Here is a 13,825-nt window from a genome sequence, read left to right on the forward strand (position 1 = left end):
AGCCGTAGTAGCTCTTCTCAGGCTTGTGTACTGCCTAAATACCTGCAGGGCAGGTTTTGCAGTTTGGCCCTTATATAAAAGTGTGTTGTACAGGCTGAAGTCAGGTTCATGGACCCAAAAAGTTCTTGATCTCTCTCTCTCTTGCTGTGGCTCACCTCCTATACGTACTTTTATCGACTCTTCTGGTCGTGCAGGTGTCACCCCCCGGCCCAAAGCGCTCTCCGTGCGGGTCATTGCTGCCATCTGGTGGCTGTTCACCATAGCCTTGCTGGCTGCCTACATCGCCAACTTCACTGCGCTGCTGAGCGCTGGCAGCGAACAGCTCCCAATCCAGACATTTGAAGATCTTGTGAAGCAAAGGGAGCTTGAGTTTGGGACACTGGACGGCTCCTCCACCTTCTACTTCTTCAAGGTGCAGAGAATCTAATTGCGAACATACAGACATGCCTTACAACTGCTAAACTGCACCAACTTGTTTAGCTTACCTTTATTGGTTCCTTTACTGCCCTCAGCACTGTAGACAGCATCTGTTTCCTATTACATTTTAAAGAACATGATTAGTATCTGCTGCTTTGTTTACTTTTCTTTCACCTTTTCTCAAGACAGAAAAGTATGCAGAGGGCTGTATTTTAATAGCATATTTTGCTTAAGACAGTGGTGCTAGTCTTCAGGGCTTTACTGTGAGCCTTGTGTACCTTTAACAAAATGACTGACCTCGATGATTCCTGGATGCAATAACTGGATGCATGTGAAGTCTTTTATTGTGTGTCTGGGGGGGGGGGGGATATTTAATATTTATATCACTCTAATACTGTATTACAGAGGAAATCTGCTAGCTAGATACTAGTCTTCAGTATAGAGGGCTTAAAGGGAAATGGTTTAAGCACTCGTTCTCAAAATTGGTTTGCACTCACTGCACATACACGCATTTTTCAGATACTATTTTATACTTCAGTTTGACACTTGCATTTTTGGGCTGCAGAACTCCAAGAATCCTATCCATCAGCTGATCTATGAATATATGGACAAGAGACGAGACTATGTTTTAGTCAAAACCTACCAGGAAGCAGTGCAACGTGTGATGGAATCAAACTATGCCTTCATTGGTGAATCAGTCTCTCAAGACCTTGCAGCAGCCAGGCACTGCAATTTGATCAGGGCCCCTGAAGTTATTGGAGCCAGAGGATTTGGCATTGCCACTACAAAGGGTTAGTCATTGTGCACAGCTTCTGTCCCACCTCTCCACTTGGATTTCATGGCCTTGCTGTAGGAAATGATTGACAGAGCAAGAGACACAAATTTCTGGCATGGATAAGTCATGAAACTCCAGATACGTTTTTCTATTCATTGAGACTACTATAGTATGAGCATAGCTGTAACCCTGCTATCCAGTGTTTTCATTTGATTGATAGATGAACTACCACCAGTGCTTGCTGACTTGTACTTTTGAGCTGTACTTTTGAGCAGGTGCAACAAATTCTAGTGACCACAGGTGTCATTGGTTCCTGTATTTTTTTCTTCTCATGAGTCCCAGTAATGCAGAAGAGTGCCTAATGTATTTAGCAGGGCAGTTTGTTTCGTTGTGAGCCTGACTGCTTGTATTTTTCATACATGCTTCACTATCATTATTTTAGCAAGTATTATCATACTTCTGTGGATAGGATACAAATGGTTGCTACATAGGAAAGGCACTTCTCTTATTCCATGGCACTCTGTTTGCAGAATGACCATCTGAAAGGGGGAAAGCTACATCCTGCTTGGTAATGTAGCAGGCACATTGCTAAAAATGTTAAAGATGTGGCCTGTCCTGTATTCTTCACACTATTTCATTCTACTGCTTCCAGCATCCCCATGGACTAAGAAGCTCTCCATTGCAGTCCTCAGACTGCGTGAATCAGGAGATCTTGACCACTTGCGTAACAAGTGGTGGGAGAGCAGCTGCCTTCACAAAAGTCGAGACAGATGGAGTCCTCTGCAGCCCCAAGCACTAGGTGGGCTCTTTCTTACTCTTGCAATTGGCCTTGCATTGGGAGTGATTGCAGCTGTGGTGGAGCTGTCAAATAAGAGCAGACATACTGCTGGAAACTTAAAGGTAGGGTGACAGTCATCAGCACCTATCCTACTCCTTGCATCCCTTCTGCTTACTGTAGGCAAGCTAGGCATCTGTGACTCTGGAAAATGTTGGACTTCTGATCATAGGTGATCCTGGTTGTTCTAAGGAAGAAGGGGGGCAGAAAATTCCATGTATTTATTTGTTAAAATACGAAATTTCAGAGCTTTAAAGTGTGTGATAGTGATCAGAGTTAAAAAGAAAAAAAATCCCCCAAAATAAAGTAGTAAGTAGAAACATTTACTGTAATTCCTAGGCAGCACCAAGTGTGAGTAGAGTAGAGTAAATCATCAGTAACAAGTTTATTCTCAAGTATGGCCACTCTTAAGTCTCTGACAAGCAGGAAAATGCATGGAAATAAAACCACTCCAGCATCTATCTATATGTGCGCATCTTTTTCTTGTTCTCTATCTATTCTAATGTATGGGCTGGTGCATATTTAAAATGTAGATTCTACCACTCAGAACAACTCATCCCTGTATTCCTCCCCTCTTGTTTTTCAGAAATCTTGTTGCTCCATTTTCACAGAAGAAATGTGCACTCGTTTACATATACAAGAAAATACAAGACAAAGCCAAGAGACTTCAGGGAAGGCAAATACTTAAAGTTTTTTGTTTAAGGAATGGGCATGTATTAGTTTTCTATCATATATATTTTATAGGTACTACATCACCATAGAAAGATGGTTTTCTGCAACTTTTTAATGTTAGTTTCCTAACTACACCCCCACCCCCCCACAGAGCACTTCTGATTAGAATTTAGGGGCTTGGAGGAATAAACTAATAAGGGATAGAAGGTAATCTGAGTGCAACAGTTAGTTAGGGGCAGGTAACACCTGGAGAAAATAAAGTTGAGATGGCTAAGGTGCTGGATCCATAGTTAGTGTAGCTTGTACTATGTGAGTACATGAATGGCTGTAGAAGGGACAGAATAGGATAATAGGAAGCCTCTGCTTACTAATTACAATATGAGGTACATTTTGAAAATTAAAGCTCTCACTCAACTGTTTTAAACAAGAAAAACTGCCTCTTAGATGTTTTAGTTGCAAACAGACTGTACTCTTCCCTTCTTCTAGAGGGAACATGCTGGTCATTGTGAAGGCCATATCTGAATCAGAAGAGAGCTGCAACAGTTGCATAAATTCCCAGAATGCAGGACTGACTTACCTAACTGCACTCTCTTCAGTCAAAACAGAGAAAAGGAGACCCTAGTCCAAGGTACTGGACTTAGAGATGCAAGACCAGGACCTCCCTTCTGAGTAGGCAAGCTATTTAGCATTTGTCAATTAACAGTCACAAGATGAGACGTTCCCTGTTTAGCTATAGACGACAGTTTGTCCTAATTAAGCTGATCTGTACTTAGGAAAAAAAGAGAGTCATAGTTAAAATCCAATAGTACTGGAGCAGTTTAGTAATTAGTTGATTAAAAAACAAAACAAAACAAATCTACCAGGCAAGGGAAGTAATGAGCATTTCAGATCATTCCTCTCTCGTTATCACAGAAGAATCTTTGAAATTCAGAGAGAACAGGTCTCTCAATTGCTGTATTACACATTCTCCAATTAAGCTGCTTTTCATTTAGAATAAAGCATGCCAGAGCTGGAATGACCGATGCATGCACATGCTGGTTTGCAAATTAACAGGTAAATCACTGCCTTTACATACTCTACATCCAATGGAAGTGAGGGAAAAAAAAAAAAAAAAAAAAAAAACCACAGAGAAAACTGCAGTGCCTGAACAAAAAAATTAAATTTGTATCAGTCCTACCATTAAATAGCTGAAGGTAACAGAAACTAACATGCCTGTGACAGGAAAATAGCTGGGTGTTCCTAAATAAAGCAGTATAGATTTACTTTGAGGGTAATTTAGATACATATTATATATCATGTATTAGAACTTAAGAGGGTCTAAGTGCAGACTGATTTCCTCCCCCCCCAACCTTGATTGTTAACAGTGGAAGTAGTAAAAGTTAGGAGTTCTTCCAAGTGTTGGTAAACTAGTGTTGTTCAGGTACCTGTTATGCTCTCGGATCGTGACAGATCTATTTTCAATACAGCTTAAGCAATGTTTGTTAAGTTAGACAGTAAGTAAGTAAGTGGACCAATCCTTTAACAGAATTAACTGCAAAGAGTATGAAACAATTTAGGTAACTTCAAGAGCTAATATGGCAAATGCGACATCAAGTTCTTTCAGCACTTTAAAAACTATTTGGTACCAGCCACATCATTGCTGGCAGAGTAGGCAGATGTATAAAAAGGTTTCATTGACATTTAAATATATTTCTATATGAATGTCTCACAGAACAAAAAATAAAGTATTTTCATCACAAATACTGCAGCATTAAAATAAACACTTACCAAAATAAACAATGAGTGATATACATATATATATTTGAATGTGTATACTATATAATGAATCATATTGTTGCTTTTTAAGTCACAAAAGCACAATATAAATATGGAATTTCCTGTGAACTCATTTCCCTGTTGTAATAAAAATACATTCTTTACAGTTAAAGTAAAACTAGTGCAAGTCCATTCTGCTGCTCCTGTTCACACAGTGTGTCAGACCTGTATCATTTACATGGCACTTCATACTTAAAAATGACACTGAAAATTTTCCCTCCAAGACGATCAGCAAGCCAGGAGTTTTTGATAACAGCAAGCTTGAGGCTCTCACACTTCAAAGCTGCATAATAATTTGTGTGGATAGCACGACCCATGCCTTCAATGATAACCAAGTCCGTCTCCCGTTCTCTGACCAGCACTGCCAAACCCTTATCCAGGCGGCTGAAATGAGAGGTTTAGCTTAGAAATAGTTATCCTTTTACATGCTAAAATGAAAGACAGGCGCTGTCCTAAGGGATTTATTATTTATAGAAAATGTAGAATATGGAACTTCTGATGAAATTACTAGTGTAACAGCAGCACTTCAACTGAAGAAAAAAGGCTTCAAATGTAACTTTAAAAGCTTCATTAAATGCATGCAGAATTGGGATTTCCCACAAAACACAGGTAAGTTTTGCTTTCAGTAGAGAAACTTAAGTAAATCTAAAGAGGCTAAACACATGAAACACTCTTTATAGTCACATAGAGTTCTTGGTCTTGTGCAAGACTTCACCTCATCAGTAACTAAGCTGCTCATGAAAGTGACAATATGCCACTGCTGAAAAACAAACAACATTTAGAACAACCAGTAAAACTTGATCAATATCACAATTCTGTAACTGCAGACTGAGCAACTCCAGTAGTTTTGTGGAAGCGATTCATAACAGGACATATTAGGAAAGGTAGCTGAGATGCTCCAGAGCTAAGCCTCTGGAAGACCTTTATCTGCTAGAGACAAATAACAAATTGGTACTTTGGCAATATACCTTAGATCTAGACACGGAGAACTTGAACCTGTCTGGACCAACAGCAGCTTCTCTTCCCTCAAGGCAGATCTTTATTTAGAGAAACAAACAAACAACAGTTACATTGCTACCACAGTGTCATGGAAATCTGGTAACAAGCCAGACAGGTCAGACAGTGACTATTTAAGTGTTCTTGCAAAGTCGTCTTTTCCTGCCAGGACTTCACCCAGAAACATTTAGTAACAGGATTTGGTCAGCCACTTATCCTCTACAGGATACACAGGTTACCAGGGAAGGCACAGTAAAGAAAAACAATAGGCTTCTAATTACAAAAGTTCAAGAAAGAGCTGATCTCTAAATGTTTCACATTAATGAAAACAACAGTAAATCATCCCCCAGATCTTACTTTCACATTGTAGATTTCAGACACTAGCAAACAATTAAATACAAACTACATACGTAACAAGAAACTTGCTTTTTCTTTTGATGTGTCTGTATCGTACATAATGAAGACCAGTTATATACTCACTGAATGACTGGATCCATTGCTGCTATTCTCTCAGTAACAATCAGAGATTCACTGTAGGTGACGTCATTTAGGGCAGGGCCAGAGTTACAAGCCAATATAACCTGAAGCAAAATGTCAAAACATTTCCCTGATTAATGCAGGCGAAATCGGATGATAGAGCTGCTTGTTTAAAATCACTATCTCTATTTCTGACTTTTATTTTAACATGAGGAGACAAGAAGAGAAAGCCCGGAGGCCCAAACCATATTTTACCTGAGTTAACCAGTTATTATTTCAAATCTTTCTTTTGAAAGTATAGGCTCTTGTTTAGCAAGTTTAAGTCTTACAAAGGCTGCCTTTTCTTGTTACCTTTCACAGACTGCTCAGGATTAGATATTTAGCAAACCTTTCACCAATTACAAAAGCTCCATTACATATTGCATTCATAAGGGAAATCACTCACCTCTGTCCCTCTAGAGAGGAGCTCTCTGACAAAGGGAAAGACTCCTAAAATTATGTCTATGCCACTGTTATCTGCGAAAATTAAGGCACATTTATGAGGGGGACCCTCCTGTAAGACAAAACCAGTGCATTTGAAATTAAATTCACAGTTCATTTCAGTTACTAATTTGTGTTGTCTAAAGCCTTTCATTACTTTACTCCACTTGAGAAAGATCTTTCAAACTCCATTGCTGAATTAAACCTAAAACTGCCAAATAGTCACAAGCCAGATTCCAGCAGCTGTGAACAAGATCTTACTTCAGAGGCTTCTGAACAGTGGGTAGCTAGGCCTGTTTTCCTACTGTTTGGAGGCTCAACAATGGCTAGCCTTTTGTTACTCCATGCAGCTGGTTGCTAGCTGAAAAACACCGTTCCCTAACACAGAAGCAGCAGCAGCATGGGACTACTGTCTAGGTCTTACATGAACTGGTTGGTTATCAGCTAAGTCTACCATTGTGGTTGGGTTAAGTTAGCATGCAGTATGGTGAAAGGGACTGTGCCTTCTGCCAGGAAAAGGCAGGATGGACTGCTGGGGGAAGCGATGTCCTAAAATGACAAGGTAGTTTCTATTTTCCAGTCACCTTTTAATTTGTTCCCAATCTGATGCTATGAAACTCAGTTCACTACTACCAGAGGTATATTCAGAGTGAACAGTGCTTGCTTCCTATCAAAAATTCTTATCACAATGGTGTTTGAACCTCCTTGATTACTACTGGTACACCAGATGCATTTGACTAGAAATTAGTTGATAAAAATCATTACATATTACATCTCAAAGAAAAGTATTAAAGTATACCAAGCTTTTTCACTACCACTTCCTACAAATGGAGATCTACACAAAGAATCAAAAGCTTTAACCTTTTCAATGAAGTAATAGATATCACAAAGACCAAAAAAGCTTTGCTAGTTGATAAGTTAATTATCTTCAGGAAGCTCCTAAATTAATATAGTTTTGAGCTTGGCTATGCAGATAGAGGAACAACCTAAAAAAATAAATACATTTGGGCCCAAGTTTTCAGAATTGTGGGGCTCATCGTGTATAAATAAGTAAGTGCCCTTATAAAGAAGGGACACAATATGGTTATGTTGGAAGAACACAGAAAGCAGTCCGGTTCCAAATGCCGCAGTTCCTGAAGGAATTGCACTAAGGAGCTTGGCAAGTAATGAAATGTGGGACTAATCCCTTTTATTCTTTTCATTGATATGGCTGCTGAATTATTGGTACTGTGTTACCAGAATTCATTTTGAATTGCCTGAACAAAGTGCTCTTAAATCCATCACTTTAAAAAAAGAGTGTGCAAGATTAATGTTGTTTTATAACTAATGCATTATGTCTTTAATTACTCAACAGTTACTAAAAATAGTATAGCCGTACCTTCAGTCGCTCTAGCCATTGACTGTAGGAATCTTCTAACCAAGGACGTTCTGTGTCACAGACAAAACTGTGTTAGCTTTGTTTTAGACAAATAGTCATTCTGAATACTACAGGAAAAAAAAGCATGGGGAGAGTAGTTTTTGGTTTCTTATAGATGCTTAAGCATTAAAGCATCTAAGCTCAGGTTCCAAATGCTAAAGTTGCATATTCAAAGATGTCCTAAGCACCTAATTATGGGAATAGCTCAATTACAGCAGTCTTGAAATGAAATTTTTAAAATAAAGCAATGAAGTCATACAAGATACTTATCATTATGACTGATCCTAGGAGGGCTGATGATGCACTTCAGGGGACACTATGTTTTTGACAGGATTAGAACAATTATTAGAAACAAGAAGTGTGGCAAGATATTTTGAATATCTGTGGTGGCTAAGACTTGTACACAAGGAGAGTGGTTTTCAGATTTCAGTTCCTTTGGAACACAAATAGCAACATTTCAGTGAAACTCTGTAACCTTTATTTCAGCTGACCTTAGCAAGTACTAATAATTTGTCACTTGGGCAGCAGAACCGTCAAAGTAAGCATCTTCACACTCCCCTCCATTCTCTTACTTAAAAAAAAAAAAAATCTAGTTCCAACCACCATAAACATATCTTCCTATACCTTGCAGTTTTGACTTGGCTTCTTCAAATCCAAACTGTGGCTCTGATTCCAGAACACTGTATCAGAAGAGAAATAAATGGTACACAGTTAAGCACCTTTATTGGATATAAGTGTATCATTCAATCAGTTCTTTAGCAGATGGCCAGCAATTTTATTGCATCAGGCGTACCACCACAGTGTGGATAGGCCCAGTGACTAAACAAATGATACTTTACATTTATGTTAAAAAGAAAAGGCTCAATGTACATTGAACCAGAGAGTTTTTACACTAAAATAAAAATGTTTCAGCAACATAAAACTGTTTGCAGGCACTAAACTGCAGGCAAATATAAAGAAACCTTTTTGATCTGCAGACCACCATAAATGCAGTCATGGTCTGAAATACCTGCATGGTAAAACAGTGTTTTACAAAGTCTAATTTGAAGACTGGTCTATATAAGATTTTTAAAGTTGTACCTGTGTGTGGGGAAAAAAAAAAAAAAGGTATTAAAGTAACTAGATAGGGGTTTTAAAACATACTGCTAGTGGCATCATGTATTACAAAGTAACCTTCAACAGTTAGGTGGTGATGCAGGAAGACATAAGGATCATAGAATCCATAGCTGAATTCTTAGCTGTCAGTTAAAATATTACCCCATGCTGTTTTGCTTCATGAAACAGACTATTCCTCTTCCATTCTGTGAACAGTGCTTGCCAATTAGGTCCCATAAAAGATAAAATTCCTTGAACCCACTATTAAGTGATATTTCATTTAAGGTATATCTCTGAGCGCCTCCTTAAGGAGGGGATGAAGGAATACGTTTTTTCAAGAGTGGTAACTACACTAATTGCCTTTACTGCTGTTTGGTTCTGTGATTGTGGGCAACATCAGAAGCAACACAGGTTTAAAAATGCCTTCAATCACCTCATGCTGAATGAATCTTTCATTTAATCAGAAGGAAAACTCCTTAAATAAAAGCACAGAAAGAGAAAGAAAATGCTGAATGTCAGCTTCAAAACAGCACCCCTCCCCCACACCCTTGGAACTATATTAGCAGACCACTAAAAAATGAAGTGGGAATTCTAGAGTTGAAAAAGCAAAAATATTTCAAGACTATTAGTACTCATACGCTTAAATAAATTTATGACTGCTGACATGATCTATAAGGAAAAGAAGTTCTCCAAATGGCAATTTTAAGATGTATATTAATCATAAGCAGTATTTAGTTGTTACAAGAGACCACTCACCGTATCACATTGCATATTTGGGGAGGTTTAAGTTATCAGGACATTGTGGGTTACACAGAATAGTATATTTTCTATATTATAGGAACATAATATCAGATTAAATAGAACATATACCTAAAAGCAGTGCTAATAACAAAGTTTGCTACAAGCAAAGCAGCCAAAATGTTGAATATTAAATGTTGTGTCACTTAATTCAAACATTCATATTGATGTGTTTTCCAGGTTTAAAGGGTAGAAATGTGAAATCTGCTGCACCACAACAATGCTTGTAAATAGACAACCAGCAATTAACGAAGGTGAAATACAAACTATAATTAGACTGGTGCACTTATTTATTTATTTTTAAGAACAATGGGATATTCTGCGTCTTAAAAACGGTGCTTTTAAAATATTTAACACCTACTCTGAGACTGCTTTTGCTCCCCAGTCAAAGACATTCCCCGCAAGAAGTCCTTTCACCAGAGCAAACTGCCTCTCCTCCCAGCCTAATGAATCCAAAGATTCGATTACGCTTTGAAAACATTTTAAGGCTATGCCATTTTCTTTCTGCTTTACCTGTAAAAAAGACACGAAACATTGGATTTACAGATGAAAAATTCTTACCCATCATTGGTTGTCTCAGTCCCAAGACCACCTCCAAGCATTCTCCTCTAGGTTCATGGCCTCTAATGGACCAACAAGTTTCTGTTATCAGCATGCTTAGTATCAACAAGATTTTTTTTTCCCTGGGATTCTAATAGAAAGCTTCATTATTGCTAGGATATACTCTATAGCTTAAGAATTACTTTTCTAAATACATCAGAGGTGCAACAGATTTTGGGCAGACTGGAAAATGGGAAGTAGACTCAAAAACTTCAGTAGTAACATGATCTACGAAAAACAGGTAATTAGCATGAGGAGGCTTACCACTAGCATTGTGCATAAACTGGAGAAGTGTGGGGTTTTTTGTTGTTGTTGTTTTGAGGCAGTAAGTTTTCTTTTTGTGCCATCAAGAAGTTCACCATCCCAGAAGATTGAAATCTCTCATATTTTTTCTCCCCTTCTACCTCCAGTAAGATCAATGCTATGTAACTAGTCTGTTGCAAAATTTAAAGATGATGTAAAGGTGGTACTCAATATGATTACCAAGACCTTATCTTGGCAATATCTTGTTTTAATTGTAAAAAAAAAGCAAATACAAATAAAACCTACCTCTCACATTTTTTTGCTCTGTTCTTAGAAAGAAATGTAACACTTGACAACACAGATCAAAAACGGTAGGGAGAAGCTTCTATGTATTTTTCAAAAAATGTCAATAGTCAAAAAAAGAGCTCCAAGCAGACACTGGCACTATCATTGTTTGCATGTTCACACTGAAAAGTGTGAACTTTACATTAAGTACTTTTCAGTAAGCATGCTATAAATTTGAAAATGGTTTCTACCTTGTGAAAAAGAATTACAAGAAAGAGAGGAAAAAAAATATTCTTAAAAAATCTACCAGGCTGCAGTAGTAGCCTAGGTATAGTGGGAAGTAGACTGGTAGTCCTCAAAACAGAAATTCCCAGGTCACTGGTAAGGTACTCCTTGCCTGGGAGAAGTGCAGGCTTCTCCATGTAGCCTTCTCAGCTATAAACTGGAAGAAGCACCTCCTCACTGAAGGAGTGAGTTACAATAGTATCTGGTGACAGATGAGAGACAATCATCAGGAAGATGACTGACACCATCAATTCACTTCTGAAATGTTCCCGAAAGGTTAGCACTATCCTCACCTTGAGTGGGACCAGCAACTCAGACATCAAAGGCTCCGTATCCTATTAGCTATTGCTGTTCCTCCTCAGAGCAGCAATCACCAACTGAGTAATACTGTTGCAAGATAGCCAGTTACTTATCTCCCCCATAAGCCATTAATTATACAAAGTTTCAGAGTATGAAAAAAAGGCTTGAACTTACATGTTGTCCACCCTGTAAAGCAGGAACAACTTACCTTTGAGTAGGGATCTGGAAAATTGAATTCATTTAAACAGTGTTCCCTTGTATCCAACAGGCTTCTAACTGTTAAGGTACCGTATGCACTTTAAAAAGGGAGAGGAGGAGAAAAAGAAGTTAGCTACTTTAGACAACAGAGAAGTTATTTTCCCCCTGTTTTCTCCCAATTTAGGGTGAGTTTCAGTAAGCCACAGCATGTCACATTGGATTTTAGTGCATGTGGTATATAAAGACTTTATCTAAATACTTTTTTAAAGCGGTAAATATAATAAACAGGTTACTTAAATAGAGAAAAATGTTCCGAGCACCAAAAGATGCTAGATACTTGAATTAATGTTTTATCATTTTTAAAAGTTGTAGACTACTGATCATTTGATCATTTTTCTGTTGAGATGCATTTTTTTAGTTAAATTCTAATACAGGAGATTCCAAAGTTCTGTTCATAGAGGACTTGACATTTGGAACATCTATTTGCTGTAGCCTCCAGCCTAGTTAACTTTTAGTTATCTTTTAGCTCACTTTGCTCAATAAAAGCAGCTAGTGCTGAAAATATAAAGACCCCTTACAAAGGCTGCTGCCTGAGTGTCTGGAGCTTATTCCAGTATTTCTGTCGGAATTTTTCAGCTCTCTCAGATGCATCAATAGAGTCTGGTTGACTGGCTGCAGCACGCTTTGCTACCTGGTAGAGAAATGAAGCAAGACTGAAGTTACTAAATAAATTATTCTTCCAAGTAACTAACTGGAAGTTCAGTCTGAAAAATATCTGCTATATTGCTCAGTGCCTGCATACTAGCTAGTCCTTTCTACATAGTATCTTCCATCTTTCCTCTTCTGCAGCCACCAAAGAACAATTCTAATTACCTCCTCCCCTCCCAAAAGATCTGAAGTTTATTTTCACCACTGTGTTTTCAGAAATGAAGCACAAGCTCTAACTGTTTGGGAGGGAGGAGAGGGGAGGGGAGAGAAAGGAGCAGAAAAAATGTAGGGGAAAAGAAAGAAAAAAAAGGGGGGGAGAAAGAGTTTACATAACAGAAATTAAAACAGTCCACATCAGACCCTGGTTTCTTTTTTTCTCTATTCTGGTAAGGTCAAGTTAATTGGTTGCCCCTGTGTTTTTCCCAGCCCTTCTCCTCGCCATACACCGAGTCATAGATTTTCTAATTTGGATTTGCTTACTAAGTACACATAGCTCTTAAGTGCTAGCATGCACTGACTGACCGACTTGGAAAACACAGTTAGTTATTTAGTGTAAAAAAGAAATAATTCAGGTTTGATTAAATCACACTTTTTGGAAGCAAAAGTGTCTCTAGGTCAGCAGGACTGTTTCCAAGAGCAGAAAACAATTGGCCATTGCCTTTCGGCCTTTCATTACATAATCATCATGCTCACCAGCTCTGCAAAGAGAAATGATGTGTGATGTTTAAGAGATCTTTGGAAACACCTCAAAAACAAGCCATACAAGAGCATTTCTGTCTCTGAAGATACCACAGATCTAGGAGACCTGGATAAATTCGGATGCCTCTGTTAAAAGGGGAAGATGAACTATACTTGCATACAATATGTTTGACACATGCAGGCATATTTTGCAGGCTAAACATACTAGTCCACAGAAAACTTACTCACTGAATCTTTGCATCATTCACACACGACTGCATTGCAACACTTACCCCATCCAATGCCTCTTCAAAGCAAGTGAGCCAGTATTTTCTGGCCATGGCATCATCTGTGAGGTCGACAGTGTCTGGAATATAGGTGGATGGGTCCTTTAGCAGTGGCAGGTTAACAAGCGGTCTCTCCAACCTATCCATTTCAAACATGTCAAACTACATGAAAAATTGAAAGAAGAGTTTGTTACAACTTACTCAGAAATCGATCCATTGCAAATTAAACTAGTTAAAGGTCTACAGAAGCCCACTCATAATTATAATTGATGGATTTGTAGACAACTGTGTTAGAGTTTATGTTATTATAAATGATACACTCCCCTGCACGGATTACTTATCCTGCCCACCTAACAGAGATTATCAAATTTCACGTTAAAATAAAAAGCCTCATAGCAAGCTTTCATTATCTTCCTTCCCTTCCTCCCCTCTAGTACTGAATCTACAGTTATCACGTTCAAAAA

At 38.3% G+C, this 13,825-nt stretch overlaps 2 protein-coding genes across 4 annotated transcripts in view; one reads left to right on the plus strand and one right to left on the minus strand.

Moving 5' to 3' along the window:
* The window catches only part of LOC134149913 (probable glutamate receptor), an 18,292-nt gene extending 13,699 nt beyond the window's left edge, over positions 1-4,593 (plus strand). For all 3 annotated transcript variants that reach the window (XM_062593209.1, XM_062593211.1, XM_062593210.1), the window contains exons 9-12: positions 195-412; positions 983-1,208; positions 1,845-2,092; positions 2,614-4,593. In XM_062593209.1, coding sequence (XP_062449193.1) covers positions 195-412; positions 983-1,208; positions 1,845-2,092; positions 2,614-2,715 — 794 coding nt within the window. In that variant the 3' untranslated portion in view covers positions 2,716-4,593. The remainder of the gene's footprint in view (positions 1-194; positions 413-982; positions 1,209-1,844; positions 2,093-2,613) is intronic.
* The window catches only part of PANK4 (pantothenate kinase 4 (inactive)), a 26,712-nt gene continuing 15,280 nt past the window's right edge, over positions 2,394-13,825 (minus strand). Inside the window, exons 10-19 of the mRNA XM_062593208.1 lie at positions 13,368-13,523; positions 12,267-12,379; positions 11,699-11,786; positions 10,139-10,290; positions 8,509-8,564; positions 7,846-7,895; positions 6,433-6,540; positions 5,991-6,091; positions 5,483-5,551; positions 2,394-4,898 (exon numbers count right to left, since the gene is read on the minus strand). Of these exons, the coding sequence (XP_062449192.1) occupies positions 4,685-4,898; positions 5,483-5,551; positions 5,991-6,091; positions 6,433-6,540; positions 7,846-7,895; positions 8,509-8,564; positions 10,139-10,290; positions 11,699-11,786; positions 12,267-12,379; positions 13,368-13,523 (1,107 nt within the window). The 3' untranslated portion in view covers positions 2,394-4,684. The remainder of the gene's footprint in view (positions 4,899-5,482; positions 5,552-5,990; positions 6,092-6,432; positions 6,541-7,845; positions 7,896-8,508; positions 8,565-10,138; positions 10,291-11,698; positions 11,787-12,266; positions 12,380-13,367; positions 13,524-13,825) is intronic.

The sequence above is a fragment of the Rhea pennata genome, chromosome 22, assembly GCF_028389875.1.
Source record: "Rhea pennata isolate bPtePen1 chromosome 22, bPtePen1.pri, whole genome shotgun sequence".
In the NCBI taxonomy this organism is placed as follows: Eukaryota; Metazoa; Chordata; class Aves; order Rheiformes; family Rheidae; genus Rhea; species Rhea pennata.